Raw genomic sequence first — 23,767 nt, 5'->3', positions numbered from 1 at the left:
GTTCCACACAGCCGCCGCCATCTTGACATAACGGACGCTCTGCGTTCGCACGTCGTGCCCCAGAAGTGACGCCGTGAGTGTGTGACTAGTGCCTCGCGGCGTCTCTTCCAGGGCTGAGGAAGAAGCGTGATTTCCACACTCCTTATTTGCAGCGTCTGGGAACCACGCAGTTTGGCTGCTGCGGTTCCCAGACACTGCAACCGCCGGCAGCGGCAGACCGCCGCTTCTCGGTGGTCTGTAACGCGCCTAAGACACACAGATGACACCATACTACTAGCAGAAAACTTCACAGACCTGGAACACCTACTAAGGAAGATCAAGGAAGAAAGCGCAAAGGCAGGCTTAACGTTGAACATAAAGAAAACAAAAATAATGACCATCGAGGACCTTCACAAGTTCAACATAGGCAATGAAAAAATAGAAATAGTAAAAGAATTCCCAAATATTGATAGAAATGGGGACTGCAGCCAGGAAATCAGAAGAAGATTAAGAATGGGGAGAGTGGCTATGAAAGAACTAGAAAAGATTCTAAAATGGAAAGATATATGACTTAACACAAAAGTTAGAATCATACAAGCCATCGTATTCTCTATTACCACATATCGATGTGAGAGCTGGACAGTTAAGAAAGATGATAGGAAGAAAAATCCATTCATCTGGGATGTGGTGCTGGATAAGAGTGGTGAGGAGGATCCCATGGACAACCAAAAGGACAAACAAATGGGTCCTAGAGCAGATCAAGCCAGAAACCTCCCTGGAAACCAAGATGTCCAAACTGAGGCTGCAGTACTTCAGACACATCATGAGAAGGAAGGAATCATTGGAAAAGACATTAATGCTGGGAAAGGTGAATGGAAGAAGGAAGAGAGGAAGGCAACATGCTAGATGGATGGACTCTATTAATAAGATCATGAGTATGAGTTTGAGGAATTAGGCAGAGCAGGGGAGGACAGGGGATCTTGGAAATGTCTCATCCATAGGGTTGCCATGAGTCAGGACTGACTCGAGGACAATTACCAAACAACAAATAGAAAAAAAAAGGTATACATTACAAGCATACATATTTTTAGAGCAGTCAAGTATTACAAGCAAGCAACATATATAAGATGGGAAATGCATGCAAAAATGCACAATTAAAAACAAAACAAAACATTGTAATGAAGGGACAGGTTTGGCCTGTAAAACAAAATGGTTGGACTGAAGTAGGCATGAGATGGATATGGACGTGAAAGAAGGTAAAAATTAGTGGAAGCAAACTTGGTATATATGCATATCTCTAGTGTGAGTTTCCCAAAGTATGGTGTTTCTGGTGCTGTCATGGTTTTATATTATTCTTAGTCATTTTAAGATACTTTCTGTATACTATTTTTTTAAACAAGCAAAAACAAGCACAATCAAATACAAATCCAACATGAAGGAGTAAAAAAGTATTCCAGTTTGAAGAATGTGAATGCTGTTTCTGATGAGGCAACCGTAGTGGCAGATGAAAAGGAACTAGCTGGTTTTGGCAGGAAGACCTTATGTAGGGCTGCCAGAGGTGAGTGAGCTACCACCAAAACTCTTCAGAACACAACAGAATGCTCTCAAGATGGCGTTGTACAGGCACGGGATAACCCATGTGTGTAAGTCACAGAGACCACGAAGAAGAAATGGATTTTACTTATATATATATATATATATATATATATTTTTTTTTTTTGGGGGGGGGAGGATACTGCTAAAGGCAATAAATAGGGAAAAAATGTTTTCGGCCATATTTTCTATGTACAAATTTTGGGCCAAAACAGACAACTCAATAAAGCTACCGATGAGGTTGTGGGGGTGTGATGTTTAGATGCTACACACCCTCAAGACATCTTGAGGCCTCCCAGTTGTTTAGACATGGGGGGCTTCAATGCGCTCCAGCGGCATAGCGTTTATATGCCACATGCTGCCAAAGCATCTTGCAGCTGACTTCAAGCCACTCCGGGTCAAGAAAAGCTGGCTTTTTGCTGGCCAAAAAAGAAGTGGATATTTCCCCCACTTTTTTCAGCCATCTTCAAGGCATATTGGGGCCATGGCGTATGCTTGCTGCAGCCCCAATCTAGCTTTGGTGGGTGCGGCTTTAAACCACCCCTTTGGGGTGCTCTGTTTCACTCCATAGCTTCCTTAAAAACAATCAGTGTGTAACCATGTTTTTTTTAAAACTGACAAGCAATGAGTTTTGTGGCCTTTCAGTCTCACTGTATTGAGAAATAAAGGTGTTTAATTCAGTATAGCCTAATCCCAAGAATGTGTGTGTAGGAATATAGCCTTTGTTCTAAAGAATTCAGTTGCACTAAATATGATTTCTAATTAGAAGTCATTCAAATGGAAATAGCAATCAAGAAACAATTTTTATATCATGATTGCTCGCTGCTTTCCCTCCCAAATGGTGACTAGATAGAATTTGAAATAACTGCCATCAGTGATCATATGCTAAATAAATAAGGATTTATATATCCTTGCTATTATTCAACAAAAAATATACTGAGAAGCCTTATACAATACTGACTTGCACTGCAATCCTAACCTCCCAATTATTTGCTGGAGTGAGATAGGATTAGATGGATGCGCTCCTCACAAAAGTGTCACTGGGATTTTCCCTCCCATTATAAGCATGAGGAGTGTGTGTGAGAGAGAAAAACAAGTCTTGAATGTCTTAAATGGTATGATACTCTGTCTTCTTCCTCAAACGCTCTTTGGATTTAACTGTTGTGCAGAGTAATTCATCTTCTTGAATCTGGTATTCTCTAGGTGTTCTGAACTCCAGATTTTATAAGCATTTGCCAGCTTGAGCAATGCTCATGGATTAGGAGTCTTCCAGCCAAAAGCACCATGTTGGGGAAACGATAGTAAATACTGCCTGTAATTTAATGCAGTGTAAAATATAACAATTTGGGTCCAGTGGTATGAACTAAATGGTTTAGAATTGTTGTAAATTAAATTCAGGTTGAACTTAATGGTAGCATCTCATATTTATCAAGCTCTAGCTAAAATTACTCAGGAATACTTATATTAAAAATGACAACCCATTGCAATAGAAGAAGCAGCCATTTTGGAATTAAAAAGTGTCAAGGGGTATTTGTCATTTTCTGGATGGTTCTCTTCCTTCTACTTCCCAAAGACTAGTGAAAGATGTAAAAACAATCTTATATAAAGGTTACAAATAGTAATAAACAATTTAATAACAAATATTTAATTAGATATAGTAATTAATGTTAGCCAGTGTACTATGGTGGTCTGAGCATAGGAGTATGACTCTAGAGACCAGGATTTGATTCCACACTTGATCATGGAAAACCACTGTGTGACCTTGGGTGAGTGGCATAGACCCAGACCCAGAAAACCCCACAATAGTTTCATTTAGGGTCATCGCCATTAGTCAGAAATGACTTGAAGGCACACAACAATTAATTTACATAATTCTGATTTACCACAGAACACCAAGTCTCAATTATTTGTAATTTTTTATATTTCAAAATTATTACAGGTAAATTTGCCAGATCAGGAGCATCTCTGGTTCTGAAATTTCAAGGCCAAAACCTAACAGCTAAGGATTGTCCCTAGTAATGTCACAGGTTGTCAGTCCTGATGATGTCATTATACATTAAGCATCACACACTGTTGCTCTGAGCACATCTTTCATTTTAAAATAAAGGCTAAAAAATGAGAAAATATTACTCTGGTTGGCAAATTTGACTTCCAAGCTCTGCACTGAACAGGGGGAAAATGTTTAAAGCTGCATTTCAAAAATTGCTTTTAGCAGCACATGGGGGTTGAAATCTAACCAATTTTTAATGCTCATCTTAGAAAGGGTGGGGGGGGGCTGCAAAGGCTAGAATCCCGTTGGGAATTTACATATGCATAAACACCATAGAAGGGCTAGAGAAGGAGGGTGGAAAAAAGTACAACTAGGAAATGTGAGGAGTAGGAAGAGGAGAGAATGAGAGAGAAAGAAGGGGGGAAATGCTTAGCAAGGACCTGTAGATGAGAAAAAGAAACTAGGGAAGGTGGGATTAGGGAAACAAAAGGAAGGGCCTAGAAAACAAATAAGATGTTGAGCACAGCCAAGTGTTATGGGGAAGTAAGAAAGAGATTGAAGACATGAAAGAGAAGGGATGAAAATTTCAAGCCAGGAGTTGTGGAGGGGAGGGGGAAAGAAAGTGGACAAGAAATCAAGAATTCAAAGAGGAAAGAACCGTATGCCAAAGCAGAGCTGAAAAAGACAATCATAGGCCCGTTACAGACGGGCATAAAGTACGGACTGGGTCCATATTAGGGTTAGAAAGGGGCGTCCCTTCCGGACACCCCTAACCCTAACACGGACCAAGTCCGTACAAAATGGTGGCGCCCGTTCCACACGATGGCCGCCATCTTTACATAGCGGACGCACTGCATTCGCACGTCGCGTGGCACATATGACGCTGCAAGTGCGCCATTGGCGCCTCGCGGCATCATATCCGCGCCGCAAAGAGAAGTGCCATTTTGGTGCTTCTTATTTGCAGTGCGGAGGAGCTTTGCGGTTTAGACGCTGGGGCTCCTCCGCGCTGCAAGTGACGGCAGCGGCAGACGGCCCCTTCTGGGCGGTCTGTAACGCGCCATAGTGGTTGGTTTTGGGGTTTTTTTGCTAAAAATGGTGCATACACATGCACCTCATACTAAGAAAGGGAACTGTACTGTGGTTTCAACTATTTAGGAGAGGAGAAGGAATGTGGAAACATTGTTGGGAAAATTAACATTAAATAGGAAAAGCCACAAAACAGTATTTTCCTACACTGACGTCTGCTTCTTCTATCCCTTACACTGAGCCCTGCTTCTATAGCCAGTCTGTAGACATTCTTTTCAAGGCAGGTCTCTTGCCCTGAGATTTCCTTTCTTTGCCATGAGGCCTGGGAAAGATGAGCCAGACCTTGAGATCTTGGAATCTCAGGTGCATGTAGTACACTGAACTAAGCCACACACCCAATTGCTCCTCATTAAAAAAGAAAAGAAAAGATGCAAAAGTACATCAGTTTAGTTTACTTACAATTACACCACTACTGCTTTGTCTCCTTTCTCCCTGATGGACTTTTTTATAGAAAATGCCTCCTGGATTAAACTGAGTACTCCAAATAATAATTTCCCCTTGATAATATAGATCCATTCCAGTTATTCTTGAATTATATTCAATGTGTGTAATCTGTTGATGAACATCACTGTAGTTGAATGGATATACAAAACCCAGGATATCAGTGTCATTAGCAATGTAGAGAACTTGATCTTCAGAGCCTGGGGATTATTATAATGAAATACAAAAATAAAGTAAATTTCAACTACTAAGAAATAATGCAGTTTATGCACACTAAACGTTCATACTTCATTTGCATAATGTATTTCTCTAAAATTGTTTCAGAATATGAAACCCTTACTGTTGGGCAGTTTTAATTCCACTGACATCAGTGGGAATGCATAAACATAATTCTAGAGCTATATCCATTACAGGATAAAACTCTTCAAAACAATGGCCACAAACAGATTCATATTTGAGGTTAATTTGCTTTCAACAACAGGTTTACATATGTATTTGTATAAGAATACACACACACACACAGAGTGCTTTGCAATATTACCTGTAAAGTACCTGCCAATATAATCACAATGTTAACTTAACAAATAAATGTTCTCTTTTAAAGATTTTTATCTGTTGCATAGGTTTTTTATCTTATTAAAACGCACAAATTAGTTTTCTAGTATGTATCTTACAGTTAAGAAAAAAATTCCAATGCCTCATATGAATATAATGTATGCCATCAGTGAGGATGTTTCTTTACAATATATTGACATTTCAGTAATGTACAGTCAGCCCTTCTTATACACGGATTTTTTATACACGGATTCAAGCATACACAGTTTGAAAATGTTCAAAAAAGTATAAATTTACCTTGATTTTCCATTTTTTATAAGGGGCGCCATTTTGCTATGTCATTATATTTAATGGGACTTGAGCATACATGGATTTTGTTATACACGGGGGATCTTGGAACCAAACCCCAGCGTATAACAAGGGTCCACTGTATATCACTCCTTAATTCAGCAATGGTCATTCTCCAATTGAATGAGTTGGCTCAAGTCAAAGAAAGGTGGAATAATAATAATAATAAATAGTTGCTAGTATTTGTTCCCTAAGTACTTGAGAGAGAGTTCAAGCATGCCATAAAATGTAGATTCTGTAGAATTTCTCAAACTTGTCCAAATCAAATAATCATTTTTCACTTTTTTATGTGATGATTCAGTATAAAGTGTAAAGCAACATTTTCATGAGAAGATGTTATCCCTCACACACTAGGCTAAACCATAATTGAATGTATTTTAAGAAGTTATGGCATACATACAATGAAAACCATATGCTTATGTTCCACTGCACTGTATTACATTCTTTGAGACATAGGCAATAACTTTATTAGGAAAGCCAGCATGGTGTTGTGTTTTGAGTGTTGAACTATAACTCTGGAATCAGAGTTCAGTTCCCTGTAACTCACTGAAGGGCACCTCTTCTGGGTGAACATAGGTTAGTTACACTGTCTCACACTTAGAGGAGGGCAAGGACAACCCCCCCCCCCAACCAAATCCTGTTGAGAAAACCCTGCAATAGGTACACTTTAGGATCACCAAACATTGGAAATAATCAGAAGGCACACAAGAACAATAATAACATAATGAAAACACTTGAGCGGGATGGGCAATGGCAGTGGATCTGGGGGCCATGCTCTTAGCCGCAGAAAATCCCATGATAGATCAACCTTAGGTTTGCCATGTCAGAAACAAGTTGAAGGCACAAAACAAAAACAACTTCATTAGTCTGGTGAGTTCATCAGTGGTATCATTTATCTTTTGATGAGAAATTAATGAAAGCACATCCATTTTCATATGTATTTTAATTTGCACATTGCAATTCATGTAATTTTCCAATCAGCACTTTATCAACTATTTTAAGGGAGTTACTCAATACTCAGCAATGTTGCAGACACAACCATTTTGCTGAGCTGGAAAGACAGGAGATAGGTTTTGCACTGACATCCACATTACAATAATAATGGGAGTAAGTTAGTTGATATGATATTGAGGTTAACAGGATGCCAGGAAGGCATGAATTTATCCCATGCATCTGAGGAAACAGACCTAATCAATGAAAGCTCATGCTCAACTTCTTTCACACAGTTAGCCCCTTTGCATACTGATATTCCAGACTAACATGGTCATCTCTTAATTCTACAGTGCACCCTCCCCTTATGCAGGGATCCATTCTGGATCCCTTTCTGTTAGGGGAAATCCGTATGTGCTGGAGCCCCATTAGAAGTAATGGGGCTCGTGCCTGTGGCCTGCACCCCATTACTTCTTCTAGGGTGTGCAAGGAGCTTTTGCAACGTGGCTTTCAGAGTATGCTGAAAACCACATATGCTGCGCCTGCATAAAACATGAACGCACTGTATTACAGTTTAAGTATCCATTATTCAAAATTCCAAAATCTGACTTGCTCCAAAATCCAAAGGTTTCTTCATAGGTGGCTGAGATAGTAACACTTTCTGATGGTTCAATGTACACAAACTTTCTTTCATACACAAAATTATTACAAATATTGTATAAAATTACCCTTGGGCTATGCATATATGAAACATAAATAAATTTCACATTTAGACTTGGGTCCCATCTCTAAGATCTCTTATTATGTATATGCAAATATTCCAAAATTTGATATCCAAAACATTTCTGGTCCCAAGCATTCCAGATAAGGATACTCAAGCTACATCCACACTGCAGAAATAATCGAGTTTGACACTGCTTTAACTGTCATAGCTGAGTTGGAATTCTGGGAAGTGTAGTTTGTTATGGCACCAGAGCTCTCTGACAGAGGTTAAATGTCTCAGAACTACAATTCCCAGAATTACATAGCATTGAGTAATGGCAGTTAAAGTGGTGCCACTCTGGATTATTTCTGCAGTGCATATGCAGCCTTTATCTCTATTTACATTCACATAATTCATTTGAACACAACTTTTAAAACTCTTTCAAAAGTGTGGGGAAGTATTGCATTTGCTTCCAATGTTGACTAATTATATTAAATTAATAAGCAAACCTGCTTTGAAGAAAACATCTCTTTAACTTAAAAATTGCATGTAATTCAGTGATAACAGTTCAAAGCATCCATTTTCAACTAGGATCCCAAGGACAAGCTTTCTCTATATATTTTTGTCTTTTACAAGCACAGGTAATTATCAGCACAAAATTGGAATTATCTTTCCTCTAAATGATCTCTTTACCACTTAGATGTATCCTGATTTATCTCTCAGCCCCAGATAATCATGACAATGCAAAGAAGATCTGTTTTCACTTCCACCACATGTTTTTCTTTCTGCGCTGCATAAATTGTTCAAGATATAGGTCTTGAATAATCTGCATTATGTTCTGGTGCACTGTTTCCATGTGCACATGTACTAGAAGAAGAGTGGCAGCTAATGCCTATAATATCCACTAGTAGCATGTATTACTTTTGTCAGCTTACCTTTTGCAATGCAGCTACTATTTCTTTCTTTATAATTCTTTTCACAAGTGCATCTGTATGATCCTTTTATATTAATACATAGCTGAGAGCAGATGCCAAATATTAGACATTCATTGATATCTAGGAAAGAAAATTCTTTATAATTTATTGACTTTAGGGTCAGCCTATTACAAAAAGTTATGGCAGGCAAGATTAAAACTGGAAAGAAAATTGAAATTGTAGTGTTATTCTTTTTTCAGTTACACACATGAAGGCAAGTCATCACAAGCCAACCAAGTTCTTAAAATTTTGCAACTGCTTTCTTATATATTCTATGGTATTATGACTGGCATACTTTCAAACAAGTGTCATCCCATAACCAGATATGATTATTATTGAGGGAAGTCTTCTAAATTTAATGTAATTCTTGTGAAACATTTTGGATGATAGAGATTTCAAAGCATTTGCTTAAAATACCTTCGCATTGCCAGTTTCTCCTGTTCCTTTGAAATCCAGGCTTGCACTGACAAAAAAGAGATGTTTTGGTTCTATTACAATATGCATCATCACCACAGGGATTCACGTTATTTTCACAGTTATATTCTGTTAAACCTAAAAAGAAAGAATGAAAATGTTAAAGCAAGTGATTTTTGCTTCTTTAAAAAAAAAAAAAAAAGAACGATAGGAAAAATAATTTCCATATAAGCAACAGAATGGTCAGAATCAGTCTCTCTTGAAATAACTGATCCACAATTTGGCATCCAAAGAAATTTACCTTTTAAGTTTGTTTGTTTGTTTTTTAAAATGTGAGTTATTCCTGATTATTGTGAACAGAATCTATGAAATGTATACAATAGGGCTTCAATCATAAATCATGTTTCTATGGCGTGGAGAAATTTTCATTGTTTTCTGTGTCATTTTACAAATTCATGTTTCATGTTACTTCTTGGATCATGTTACTTCTTGGTTTAATAAAACCATGTTTCAGTGAGGGGAAAAAAAAATAAAGTTTCAAATAAGATTCAAACTCTGTTGCATATCCCAAGTCTTTTATTTCCAACAGGCCTCCAAGGGAGAGCAGATCTGCTGTACTTTCCCCCTTCCCTACTGTCATTTCCTTCTTCTTTTGTGTCTTGTCTTTTTTAGATTGTAAGTCTGAGGGCAGGGAAATGTCTAATTAACAAACTGTAAGCTGCTCTGATAGCCTTGGCTGAAAAGCGGGGTATAAATTATTATTTACTACTCTTTTTCTAATAGATGTGTCATTTATGGTTCTCATTGTGTTTGTGGTGGGAGAAAATAATACAGCAGAGGCCAGTCCAAAGGTAGAGGAAGCTACTGAGAAAAAAACAGTATCTTTTTCTTGCTTGTACAGGAATGATCTTCATTGGTTCCTACAGAAGAAAGAAAGGGAAAAAAAGATGCTGCTAGGGCTTTTCGGAGCACTGGCAGCCAAAGAGATGTTGGCTTTGCTCCCACAGCTCTCAAGGTATCTTGCTGACAAAATCTGCTTGTGAGACATCTGTCTGACAGTTTTTAATCCAAACTGGAGGACTGGAAGTTTTAAAAACCCACCTTCCCCTTAGCTGGGACTTTACAGACTGCTAGATTCTTTCTGAAGTCTGGCTTTGGGGTAGCTTTTTTAGTATCCCCATCTTTGTATGTGAACTTGGTGAAACCAACTTGGATTGAAAAAAGTCTTTTTCTAAGACTTCAGAATACCAGTAGGACTTTGGCAAACCCTACTTTTAAAAATGTACTTTATCTGTACATTTCAAAAATCTTTTTTCTTCTGTTTCAGACTGAAAAGTTTCAAGGTTAATGTTTGGTTTGTATTGTATTTTAGTATTATAAATTATACAAATGGGCATTCTGAGTCAGACAATATCATGAGCCCATTTCTTTCTTTCAAAGAAGTGAAACAAGTCCACAAATAACTAAAACAACCATTTTAAGTCAAAGAAAACAGGTAAAACCACATGTAAATGAACATAAATGGTCATTTAAAAACAACAACAACAGTAATGACATATCTTCTAAGTAATAGTTGCATGTGTTATTCTGCACTATAAACAAATACTCCTTCAGTGGATGATCACATTAACTTTGAGCTCAGACACACTGCACACATTTGCATAACAAAAGAACAGGTTGCTTATATGTAACTGTGGTTCTTCAAGTGGTCATCTGTGCCCACACACAAATGGGTTTCACACCTGCACAGACATCACATTTGGAAACCTCTAGAGTTGAGTAGCTTGGCTGTTATTCCCTGTCCCCACTCTATACTGCACATGCCCCAGCCCAACAAGCAACTGTTATATCAGTTTCATAGACTGCTGCTTAGAAGCAGAGACCTGAAAGTGGGGAAGGTAGGGCAGATTAATGTGGGCGCAGATGGCCACTTGAAGAATCACAGTTACAGGTAAGCAACCTCTTCTTCATGTTCTCTGTGCCTCACACAAATGTGTGGCTGTAAAATCTGCCAGAGGATGGTGAGTCTGGTCAATGTAGAACAGAAGAAAGGGCAACTTGACCAAAACATGCATGAACTCAAGCTCTACTGTCAAATCAACAGTGACAGAGGTTGTGACTACATTGCAACTTTACATAAGTCATGTACAGAAATTTCATGTAACAAAGCTGCAGTAGCAGCTATTGCCCTTGTGGAATGTGCTCTCAAACCATTCAGTACTGGTCTCTTTGCCAATGGATATGCAAGTATTATAGTCTCAAGTATCCATTTTGAAAACCTTTGTGAAGAAACTCAAAGCTCTTTACCAGGGCCTCCAGAAAAAAAATTAAAAGTCTATTAGTCTTGCAAGATGTTGCAGTACATAGAATGTGAAAAGGCAATGCCCTACAGACATCAAGATAATATAGAGACTTTTTCAATTCTGATATTGGATGGAGATAGAATATAGGAAGGACAATATCTCCATTAATGTGGAATTGAGAAACCACTTTTGGGAGAAAAGTTATGTCATGACACAGCACAACTTTATGACTGTGGAAAGTCAAAAATAGTTCATCAGATCAAACTGTAGTAAATTCACTTGCCTGTCACGCTGAAGCGATTGCCACTAGGAAAGCAGCCTTAAGTGTCAATTAATGTTCATCCACCATTCCTAATTGTTCAAACAGTTTACTAATAACTTATGCACATACTAAAGACAATGACCCTGGAAGTGTCTGTGGAGGATACATGTGAGCCAGACTCTTATGGAATCTCTTTACTACTGGGTCTGAGAACAAAGATACGGCATTAAGTGAAGATTCAGATCTTTACACAGACATGTTGCCAAAATTTGTTTGTTTGTTTGTTTGTTTGTTATTGTACAATACACTCTTACCCCGGGATACGAATGCGCCGCGATACGAAATTTCCGGGTTACGAAAAAAAAAATAATAAAAAATATTTCCGGGTTACGAAGGTTATTCCGGGTTGCGAATAAAATTTTGGTGCTTTTCGGCGCTATTTTGCACGGAATCGCGGCTTTTCCCCATTAGCGCCTATGGCTTTTTCGGCTTACGAAGCCTTCCGGGTTACGAAAATGGCGGCGGAACGAATTAATTTCGTAACCCGGGGGCCGAGTGTAGTTTGGTAGAGTCTTTTCTGGAAGCAGAAAGGACTGTCTGCAGATGTGGCAAATTCACTGTTGTATCCTCCATGTTGTTCCATGCAGTCTCCAGAGATCTGGATACAGGACTTATTTGCTGGAAAGAATTATTAGATATGGTTACACGGGAAGAAACATGTAATTTCTTTTTACTGGGTTGAGAACTGTTGTGAACCAGGACTGTCTTGGCCAATAAAAAACCATGAGGATGACATTGATTTTGTGTCTTTCTAATTTCACAATGACCTTTGCTCACAATGAGAACGGAGGAAAAAGATAAATAAACAGTACTGAACGCACCTGGAAAATGCATCACTCAGGGAGCCATGACCTCTCCCTACCCTGAAGCGTAATTGCCAACATTTGGTGCTTGTTGCAGATAAGGTCCAGAAAGGTTTTTCCCAGGTGGAGATCAGTCAAAAAACCTCACCTGACAGAGTCAATTCATGTTGAAGCATCCTGGAGTGGGTCAAAATATCCACTAGAACATTGACCATGCCTGTAAGATACTCTGCCACAGGGTGGATATGATTTCTCGTGCACCCGTCCCATAGTGCAGTCATGAGCTGGAGCAGGATAGTTAAGTGAGCACCTCCCTGGCTGTTAATGTAACACACTATTGTGGTATTGATTGAAATGAGCTGGACAATTCTCCCTACTAATGTCTACTGAAATACCGCTTTTATAACTGTTAGAAGTTCTAAGACATTCATATGATGATGCAACCTCTGGCATGGACTGTGAGCTGTGATGTTCTTGCAATGAACCCTCTGTCCTATCATCAAAGCATCTGTCATCACTTTGACAATTGGTTCTGGTAAACAAAATTGCATTCCCAACAGAAGTGTGAATGCTTTGGTTTGCCAATGAAGAGATGCACATATGTGATCTGGTATGGTTAGACTCTTGTGTTGAAAATCTTCAGACAGATCAAAACTTTGAAGAAACCAAATTTGTAGAGGCCAAAATCTTACCCATGCTAAGTAAATTACGGATGTAGTGGCAGCCATCAGACCTAAAAGTTGGAATACTGTGTGAGCTATGGAGTGGAGATGCATAATCACATTGATAGTGATGCTGCATATGGTAATTGCTCTTAGTCAAGGTAGGTATGCACAACCTGTGTTTGACTCCAACATCATTCCCATGCAATCTATCACTCCTGCTGGTTCATGAATGGATTTTTTTGGGATTGACATTGAGACCTAAACCCTGTAGAAATATCAGTGTAATGCAATGCCTTTGAAAAGGCAAGTCCAAGAGAAAGATACCAGAGGCCAATCATACAGATAAGGATATATCTGAACATCCTGAATTCCTAATTAAACTACCATCACTGCCACACATTTTGTGGACTCCCTAAAGATTGTAGAGACACTGAAGGGCAGGACCTTGTATTGATACAGCTGGTTGGTGATGGCAAAGCTGAAGAACACAGCTGAAGAGCTGTGGGTGAATGCTGATATGAAAGTAAGCATCACAGAGGTCTACAACTGCAAACCAATGCCTTCATGGAGAAGTGGTAGAATGGATTGTAGTGTCACCATTTCATTTTTTTTCTTTGATGTATTTTGTTGACACCATGTAAATCCCAAATTGGTTGAAGTCCTCCCTCTTTCTTTGGTACCATGAAATATGGTGAGAAAAATCCATCTTTTCTGCAGTGGCCTGGAATCTGTTTGATGGCATCTTTTTGAAGTAGAGCTTCTTGGAAGATAACTGTTGATATTTTTGATGTTTATAAAGTCTCTGCCAGGATGAAGTGGAATACACAGATGAAGTTCATTGGGATCTTAAAGGTGATTTTGAACATGAAAAAGGTGAAGGGCATCCCCAAGGTGTACAGAAAGGTTGTAGCTGATGCTGTTGTTTGGGTCTAAAATCCTTTCACTGTGCTGTCAAATAAGCCTTTGCAATGTGATCCAAAGGCTCATCAGTTTTGGCATTAAATAGACCCTCTCCATCAAATCTTCGATTCTATGTCTTGTGTCCTCAGTAATGGCTGCAGATCTTAACCAGGTATGGCACCTCAAAGCCACAGCACCAGCCATAACTTTAGCTGCACTGTCAACAGAGTGCTTGCAGTCCTGATTTGTTACACAACTTCCTGCTAAAAAACAAGAGCTGCTTCACAGTTTGTCTCTGGTAAATGTAGGAATAAGGCTAAAATTTTATCCCATAAAAACCTTTAATAAGCTGCCATGCATGCTTGTACCTTGCCTAAATGAATTGCCAGTGCTGAGAATCAAACCATCTGCCAAAATATCTAAACATGTTTTTTCTTTATAAATTGATGTGAAGTGTTTTCCATTACTTCTTTTTGACTGGGATACCTCAACCACAATCAAATTTGGTGGTGAATGGGTAAAAAATAAGCTGATGGTTCCTGTTGAGTTCTGTAAAGATGTTCTTTATAAGAACTGTACCTGGAGTATGAGCTTGAGAATCTACCATATGAAACACTGGATCTTCAATTGGTGCTAGAGAAGGTGTTACAGTCAGCCCAATGGATTTTGCCATTATGGTTAATATATCAGAAAACATTTTAACGTCTTCTGGTGGAAGAGCAGGAACAGTGTCCTGCAAATCTCCTGATAGTGAGACTGTCAACTGTGAAGAAGATGATGGTAATGATGTATCAGATTTATAGTCATCATCAGATGATGTTTGTGAAGTAGGCTGATGTTCAGTTGCAGTTGATGTGATAGTAACAGATGTAGTAACATGAGTGGTTATCTGAGATACCACAGTGAGGGTGGCAACCACATTTAAACAGGAAGGACTTCCTATGAAACTGTAGGAGTAAAGGATACTGACAATATTGGGAGTACACTAGGTACTGGTTCAGTATCCATGGTAAAGAATGTCAGGGGAACAGGAACTTGTGATAATGGTATCAATGGCAGTGGAGCAGAGCAAGCTGGTACTGATGCAGTTGGAGCTGGAGAACACCTTGATATCTTGGAAGAAGTGTGTAGCGGTGGAGATAATGCTCACCACCTTGAATGATGGTGACAATATCGGTCATGTCTATGTGACTCTCTGACAAGCAATGTTAAGCAGTGAGGAGATTAAGAATGGCTATGGTAGTGATACGATTGGGATCACCTGTACTAATTTCTGTAGAAGTCTCAATAATGGTAAGAGGAATAAGAATGATAAGATTCCTGAACATCACTCCAAGAGTAATAATGTTGGTTGTCTTCAGAATACCAATAGGATCACCAATTAGCAGACATTAATCCTCTTTTGCATTAGCCTCCCAGCCTGAGGCAGGGACGTAGCTAGGATTTTAGGAAGGGGGGGGCGGGTCCAGACTAAGTGCAACCATTATAATGGGGCTTGGGTGCAGCGGCACAGCAGCACACACCATTCATTTTTCTAATGGAAGGGGGGCCCCGGACTCCAAGAACCCCCCCTTGGCTATGTCCCTGCCTGAGGCCGGCCATCAGCACAGAACAATACACATGCAAATCACTCCTGCATTCCCAGGCTTACACAGTATATATATACCCAACTTTTTCCAGGCAAAGCATTCTCTGAAGATGCCAGCCACAGATGCTGGTGAAACGTCAGGAAGAAACTTTTCTGGAACATGGTCACATAGCCCGAAAAAAACCCCAAAAACTGAGGTAATGGTAGTTTGGCTGGCTGAGATATAGGCAGTATGGAGTGAAGGCAAGGAATAACAGGCAAGCTAGTCAGCGCTAAAAATTTCTGAAGTCTCTATGCAGGCATGAAAGCCATTTGTGTTAGGAGACCACAGAAAATAAATATTGGTTTAGTGTTTATGATAAGTTCAAGCTCAGAAAGATTTCACTTGATATAAATGGATGCAGAAACGTTCTTGTTTTAGTTCCTTAGGAATGTAGGGTCAGACATTTCTTAATTAAACTTACTTGTTTTACAGCCTTGTTCATCTGAACCATCTCCACAGTCATCAAACTGATCACACTCCAGTTCCACTGGTATGCACTTCTTATTGTTGCATGCAAACTCATCTTTTTTACAAGGTCTTACTTTATATGTAGTTTTGTCTGCAAAAAGTTACAAAGGAACAATCAGGGGTTTTTTTTTCCTTTTTAGATTATCTTAATTAGTGCAATAAATAAATATATACATCAATGAAGATTTTCAGACTAGCACTTAAGCGCTGGTAAAACACTGCTAAATCATTTAGGAAGTGTGTGTGTGTGTGTGTGTGTGTGTGTGTGTGTGTGTGTGTGAAACTTTCCATTAATAGCAAATCGCCTCTCCCTGAGGGATGCTAGAGGGAGCTGACGATTGCATGACACTGATCGCCCTATAACACCACACAGCTATAGTTCTGTATTCAACTTTAACTACCATGGCAACATTCTGTGGAATTCTGGATGTTGTAGTTTAGTGAGTGACAAAAAGCAAACTAATATTGCAAAAGGAGAACAGGTCCATTGCTTTCTCATGACCTCCTCACTAGCTTACCTCTCAATAACAACTGGAAAGGTGGAGAGGGCTCTCACTGTCAATTTCTGAGTGGTGACTGAGTCAGCAGAGAAAGGAATGGAAAATATTCTTGGCCAGTCTTTCCTGTACCTCTACCTGTCCCCCAAGTGTGGGCGGGGGGAATGCTCTTTCCTCTACCTGTCCCCAAGTGAATTCTTCTTAACATGGACAAAAGTTTGAAACCTAAGTATTTATATGGTCAGTTTCAACCTGTAATGAGTTTTACTAGCCTCAGCATCAACTACAGGTAGAACTGCAGCAGCTAAATACTATCAAATGCTTAGAAAGTTGACTAGAGCTGTCCAATTTCTGTTCAACATGTAGATAAATATTTTAAAAAATAAAACAAAACAAATTATTCCGTGAAAACAAAGCAAAAACAAAGCAACATCCCATAAACAGTATTGCACTTAAATTTGGATTTGTTTAGATTTCCAAACAGGTGGTTGAATGTATACAATCTTTCTATCATCACTATGCCACATCAGTGTCCCTATTCTACCAACAACACTGCTCTGTCTACAGTAAAGCAAGAAGCTGCAATGGAATGATCATGTTTTTGCTATAATGATGATGGGACTAGAGACAGTTCTACCCATCTTAATATTAGTGACATCTTCACTTCCATTTATCTGGGTTGCCCTGTGTGACAATCTCACTCAGACATTGAATCCAAACAGGAGACTGTAAGGTGTGTGGACTCTCAATCTGATGACACTGACTGAAACAAGGTGGACATGGAAGATTAATGTAGCCCCCCTAGAGACATAAACCTCCAGGACTGCAAGCCAACATATCAGATGAAGTAACTCAAAACCCTTGAAAACACGACTCCAGAGGTTTTCGCCATTTAATTCACCAGACAGATACTGCAGAAGATGACCTCCAAGAAACCATAAAGTAATGAGTAAGAAGAGGCATGAGCTCCTTAAAATTCACTTTTCACCCAGGGAAAATAGGGTCTGGCTTGGAATCTTAAGAATACATCAACAAGTAACAACTCATCATTGGTACTACTTGTCAGCCTTGAACTTATATGAATTTCCATAGTCAATGTTTGGATGATAATTTCTACCTTTATTCCTGCTGCAATTCTCCTGGTTCCATAAAATTTGCTTTATTCCTTTATCACTTTGCATCACCTGTAAGCTACCACACCCAGTCAATACGAGTCTACTGATAAATAATATGATCCTTCCATAATTTGCAATGTGCTTTCCAAGTTATGAAGTCAGTTTTAAAAACATAAAAAGCCTCTTTTATTAATTGATTCTAAAGCTTCTTCACCCCCTCCCCCCGTATACATATTAATGAAATGAATCTTAGAAACATTGTGTGCTTAATGGTGGGTTGTTGTTGTTTTTTAGCCTTGTGCATCATGGCATTATGCCTTGTGATAGAGTCTTTCTCTTATTAGCTTTTATCAGATGAGCTTTGTTTACAATAGCATATTGACATGGAAACAGCAGCTGTGGGAATAGAAGGAGTAGAAGCAGCAAGAGAAATGCCTTTTTGTCCTAAGTGCATATCAAGAAGGAGATTTCAAAGTCTAGCTGTTTAGTGCTGCCAACCATGTATAACGTAGCATCTTCTCTCTCTTTTTATTGTAATCCAACCTAAAATTATGTACCACAGTGGTCTTCATCTGACTCATCACCACAGTCATCAATCCCATTACAAATCTGCTCATGCCGCAGACAGACTCTGTTATTTCTGCATCGATATGGCCTTGTTGAGGGACATGGAAATTTTACTGTGGAAAAGAAAAAGAAATGTAATATTATAATGCTAATAATTTAGAGCACATAGCTTTTAGATTTCCTTGGTTCCATGAAATGGTAAAAAGTGACTATATGGCCTGAGGTAACCTACATTTAAATAGACTTTTACCATAAATATGACTTACCAATTGCTTCTTCTTTTTTAGATTTGAGAAAGAAAAATGTTACTCAGAAATATTCTTGATATAATGCTGATTCAGATATCAAATGGAAACTTTTTAAAAACGTAATGAAGGGTTATATTAAACTTTGATGTATAATGTCCCTCATACATACGACACATATGGCATGTTTATAGTAAAGTAGGGGTGAGGAAAGTGTAATCCATAGGTCCACCAGAAGCCCATGGGGATGGAACTGAAGACTTGGGCTGTGGAGGAGTGTGGAGGTCTCCTAGCATCTGTCATTGCCCAACTGTGCTGGAAAAACATTAAATACAGCATTCTTTCACAACAATGAGCAAAGCAGAGTACAAATATAAGCGATTTAAATCCATGAGCAATTAGCCACTTTGAAACTGAAGGGAGAGACACTCACCACATATTTCTGGAAGTTCATCTGAGTTATCCCCACAGTCATCTTCTCCATCACAAACCCAAAAATGGAGTTTGCAGAGTGAATTGTTGCAAAGAAATTCATCTGCCCTACATATATTGCCCCCTAAAGAAAGTAAAATAAATCAGCAAAATAAAAATTGAATGTTATCAAAGATCCTTGCTCTTTAAACCTGTTTATGGTAGGGCCAGATCAGACAAGAGTAGGATCATCGTGATGAGGTCTTCTATCACTTAGAATTGAGCAAATAACAGCCACATGATGTATGACCATGACAATGAGGGATGAAGATTGATCTTTTCCTCATAATGTAATTTTAAAATTAAAACCACTCTCCTGCTGCTATTTGCCTCATTAAGGAAATATACATAAGGTTCATGTTGGATGAAACTAAAGGTCTGTATAATTCTACTTTTGAATGTGTAACAGTAAGCTTAGTGTTGTGGCCAGAACATATTGTTCTGTTTTGTCTGCTGCAAGTTAGCCCTGTCAGCCAATATGTGTTTTTCATTTTATATCACAAAAATGAATTAGTGTAAGTACTATTGGAACTAGTGTAAAACCTAGTGTAAAAGGTTTGTATGAATCTTAACTGAAACACATATTTGCACATAAAATTAAGAAGAAGTAATTGAAGTTATTACCCATGATTTGTATTCACGGTAGACTATCTAGGACTAGGTATTAGCTGTTTAAATGTAGATCTTATTTATATTCATGACACTTCATTTAAGGTTTTGGTTATTTTAATATGGAAATGTAATAGACCAAAAGTTGGTCTAATAATAGAATAAAACTATTTCTTTTTCAAATGAGATTTTATTATAGAAGTATATCAGAACCTTATTGTTCATTATGCTAAGTTTTGTAGGTACAGTATATCATGGTTTTAAGCATTCTTGGAAATTACGTCATGTTAAACACTTTAGCCAGAATTCACTAATGCAGTTATGAATGCAGAGCCTAGAATTACACATTTGTGACTGTTTCATATTTGCAGTGTCTATGTATTCTCTATTTTAGGAAATATGTAGGTATTGCAAAAAAAAAAAAAAAAAAATCCCAGTCTCCAGTTAACAGGCAGCAGCCACTGTGATCAGTGGAAGCTTTTCCTCAGGTGACTGGGAAGCAGCTGACTTATGTTCCCAGCCCCCATTATGTAAGTAATCTCAGATGTGAGGGCGAATTGCAAAAGGGACCTTACTTCTAGGTGCCATATCAAAGATCACTCATAAGAGGAACAGACCCCCATTAATCTCATTGGCTTCTGCCTAGTAAATAGGGATTGGGGAGGTCAGGCCAGGAGCGATTATGCATTTGTAACTCCCTAAGTGAATACCAACCATAGATTGCAGCTATAGATAGATAGATAGATAGATAGATAGATAGATAGATAGATAGACAGACAGACAGACAGATGGACAGACAGGATTATTATTATTATTGAGGGGTGTTTGAATCCTTAAATGAAACTTGATGGGGAAACTATGAATACCCCCACTTCTACATGTTAGTCTGATTGGATAAACACTGTCTGTATTTCCTTGACAATAAAATCAATTGAACAAACAATAAAATCGTTTACATTCAATAACTTGGGCCCAAGTATCTACTCTCTTACTTTCCGTAATCAATACTTGTAGAGTCAATGTATCTGGATCCTACAATGTGCCAGCATCTCATTTGGACTACATTCATACTGATAGTTTACTCAAGGGATTTGGAAAATGCTCATTAATATTCACATCCTGGATTGAAAAAGAAATCATAAACATGCCAGAAAGGATGTATCAACATGTATGTGTGTGTGGGGGGGGGGGGGACAACAAGATTTGTCACACTTCAGGCCTTGATTAGAGAAAATTCATTTGTGTAAAGAATTTTTCATTCTACATGGAAAGTATGTTTTGGGGCAGAAAATATGATAGTATTATCTGTTCTCATCAGCTTCAACCTTTGGTGACCATACAAATGAGAGACTGTGAGCCCTGCTCATCAACAGGTCAGGTCCTGTAAACTCATGGTAATTGCTTGCTTCACTGAATACATCTATATGTAACGTGGTCTTCCGCTTTCCTACTATACCCTAATTTCCCCAACATTTTTATCTTTTCCAATGAGTCATATTGTTTCATGATATGTCTAAATTATGACAGCCACAGAACACTTCTGCAGAACAACCTTTTAAATGAGCTGTTCATTTTTCTGTAAGCTTTCTTCACTGTACACCTTTCAGAACCATTCATAGAAATCAGAAATAGTATGACAGGGAAGATTCTGATTTTGTTATTAATGATATATCTTTATACTTGAGGATTGCATCTAGTTTCTTCACAGCTGCCTTTCCAAATCTTAGCCTTCTTGTGAATTTGTAACTACAGTCACCATTTTGATTAATGACTGACCCAACATATATATATAAAAAAAACCCATGAACTATTTTGATGTATTCATTACCCATGTCTAAGTTATGTAAATCCTCTGTGGTCATTTTTTTAGGGTGGTTTTCTTAAATATTCTTTTTTCCCTTAAATATTCAAGAGAAACCCTGCTTTTACACTTTCTTGCTTAACTTTTTAGCCTGTAGTGGTTATAAGTGAAGTTGAAGGCTTTCATGGCTGGCATCCATAGTTTTTTATGGGTTTTTCAGGCTATGTGGCCATGTTCTAGAAAAGTTTATTCCTGACGTTTTGCCAGCATCTGTGGCTGGCATCTTCAGAGATTGCTAGCATGGAAGAGAGTAGGGTGTGTATACACACAAACACACACACACAGTGTGACTCTGGGTAGGGAGGAGTGATTTCCATGTTAATCTGTATATTGTTCTGTTGTTGAGTGGCAAGGCCTCAGGGTAGGAGGATACACAAACAGGATCAGTGTCTGTTTAATTAGTGATCATTGTCTGCTGGAAAAAAAACCTGACCCTGGGTGGCTTTCATTTGCATTTTGCTGGGTCTTGATTTTAGTGTTTTTCAGGACTGGTAGGCAAATTTGGCTAAATTGAAGGGTTTCTTCTTTCCTGTTGAAGTTTTCTTGGTATTTGTGGATTTCAATGGCTTCCCTGTGCATTCTGGCCTGATAGCTGTTGGCATGGTCCAGAATTTCAGTGTTATCAAACAGCATTTTATGCCCAGGATGGTTTATAATATGTTCTGCTACTGCTGATTTTTCTGGCTGACCAGCCTCTCATGTTCCTTGATTCGTGTCTGAACACTGTGTTTGGTAATCCATATGTAGACTTGTCCACAGCTGCATGGTATGTGGTAAACACACACTCAGAGCAGCCCTGACAGATGACAATCCAGCCTCTGTTTAAAAACCTCCAAAGAAGGAGACTCCACCACACGGAGGTAGTATGTTCCACTATCGAACAGCTCTTAGTGTCAGGAAGTTCTTCCTAATGTTTAGATGGAATCTCTTTTCGTGTAGTTTGCATCCATTGCTCTGTGCCCTAGAACTTTATCACATTGGCTCTGTAACGGACCTGTAGCATCCCAAAACAGAATGTTCTGGGGACGGGAGGAGGCGGGGAACGCATTTTACTGCACAGCAAGAATGCTGTCGCCACTGCTGAACGTCCCCATCCTGTTCCAAATGTGTTCCCCAGGGGGTGATTTCTGGGAACGCTTCTGAAGCGTTCCCGAAAATCACCCCCTCTGGTTCGCATCTGGAATGGGATGGGGATGCTCGACGGCGGTGGCAGCGTTCTCGCTGTGCAGTAAAATGCGTTCCCTGCCACCTCCCGTCCCCAGAACATTCCATTTTGGGACGCTACAGGCCCGTTCCAGGGCCAATGCGATAAAGTTCCTAGTCTCTGGGGCAGCAGGAAAAAAAAATCTTGTTCCATTCTCAATATGACATTCCTTCAAATATTTTTAATAATAATAATAATAACAACAATTTATTTATATTCTGCCCAATCACAAGGACTCAGGGCGGCTTACAATAGTAAAGAAAATACATAGCAAATAACAATGGCAATCAAATAACATGACAAATCACACTAGCAATAAATAGCAAAAAATACTAACAACAATAAAAATAACAGTAAAAATGCATAGCAATTAACATGGCAAAACAGATTCAATAAGAAATTAATTCCCGTTCTCAATTCCCCCTCCCCTTCCCGGTCCTGAAAGACAATATTAAACAGCCTCAGCTGTTGCCTTGATGGAAAAAGGCACAGGCAGCCTCCCAGTTTGGCTTGGAGCTATCACAGCTATCATGTCACCTCTTAACCTTCTCTTTTCCACGCCAAACATGCTCAGCTCCCTAAGACCCTCCTCACGGGGCATGATTTCCATATCATTCCAGATTTAAATGAACAAATATAATATTGGACCTTCTTTTGCCAATCCTTATTTTAGAATAAACTTTTACTATCTTCTCTTATTCTGGAATACCCTTTTCTCCTTTTGTAACATAAGAGGAAAAGATAAAAGGGAAGTGCTAGAGGGAAGCAGAACTATTGGATGCAGATCTCTGCATGTTTTTGGTAACATGCAGTGAAATTCCATATATATGAAATTTGGAGGAAGCCTCACTGAGTTCAGTGAGACTTATATTAATGTAAATGTGCTTACAATTACACAGCAGAGAATATGTATTTGTTTAAATTTGTATTCTGCCTTCCCCTTTTACAAGATTCAAGGTGACTAATAGAATATATTAATTTTTTTAGCTAAAGCCAACCTATTATAAAGTTAAAAAAGAACTGAAAACAATTAAATTATATTAATACTGAATTAAAAACAGTTATAATTTTTTTTTAATATAACTAGAAACTG

General features: G+C 38.6%; 1 protein-coding gene across 1 annotated transcript in view; it reads right to left on the bottom strand.

The window, feature by feature from the left end:
- Positions 1–23,767, bottom strand: part of LOC149313891 (low-density lipoprotein receptor-related protein 1B-like) — a 734,124-nt gene that overhangs the window by 73,466 nt on the left and 636,891 nt on the right. Inside the window, exons 73-78 of the mRNA XM_089523040.1 lie at positions 18,963–19,085; positions 18,275–18,397; positions 16,059–16,196; positions 9,017–9,151; positions 8,561–8,680; positions 5,048–5,289 (exon numbers count right to left, since the gene is read on the bottom strand). Coding sequence (XP_089379166.1) covers positions 5,048–5,289; positions 8,561–8,680; positions 9,017–9,151; positions 16,059–16,196; positions 18,275–18,397; positions 18,963–19,085 — 881 coding nt within the window. The remainder of the gene's footprint in view (positions 1–5,047; positions 5,290–8,560; positions 8,681–9,016; positions 9,152–16,058; positions 16,197–18,274; positions 18,398–18,962; positions 19,086–23,767) is intronic.

Source organism: Sceloporus occidentalis, unplaced genomic scaffold, assembly GCF_023333645.1.
Source record: "Sceloporus occidentalis isolate IW3139 unplaced genomic scaffold, rSceOcc1.0.p SCAF_4, whole genome shotgun sequence".
NCBI lineage: Eukaryota > Metazoa > Chordata > Lepidosauria > Squamata > Phrynosomatidae > Sceloporus > Sceloporus occidentalis.
The sequence above is the reverse complement of the archived record's forward strand: the minus strand, read 5'-3'. Positions and strand labels throughout refer to the sequence as shown.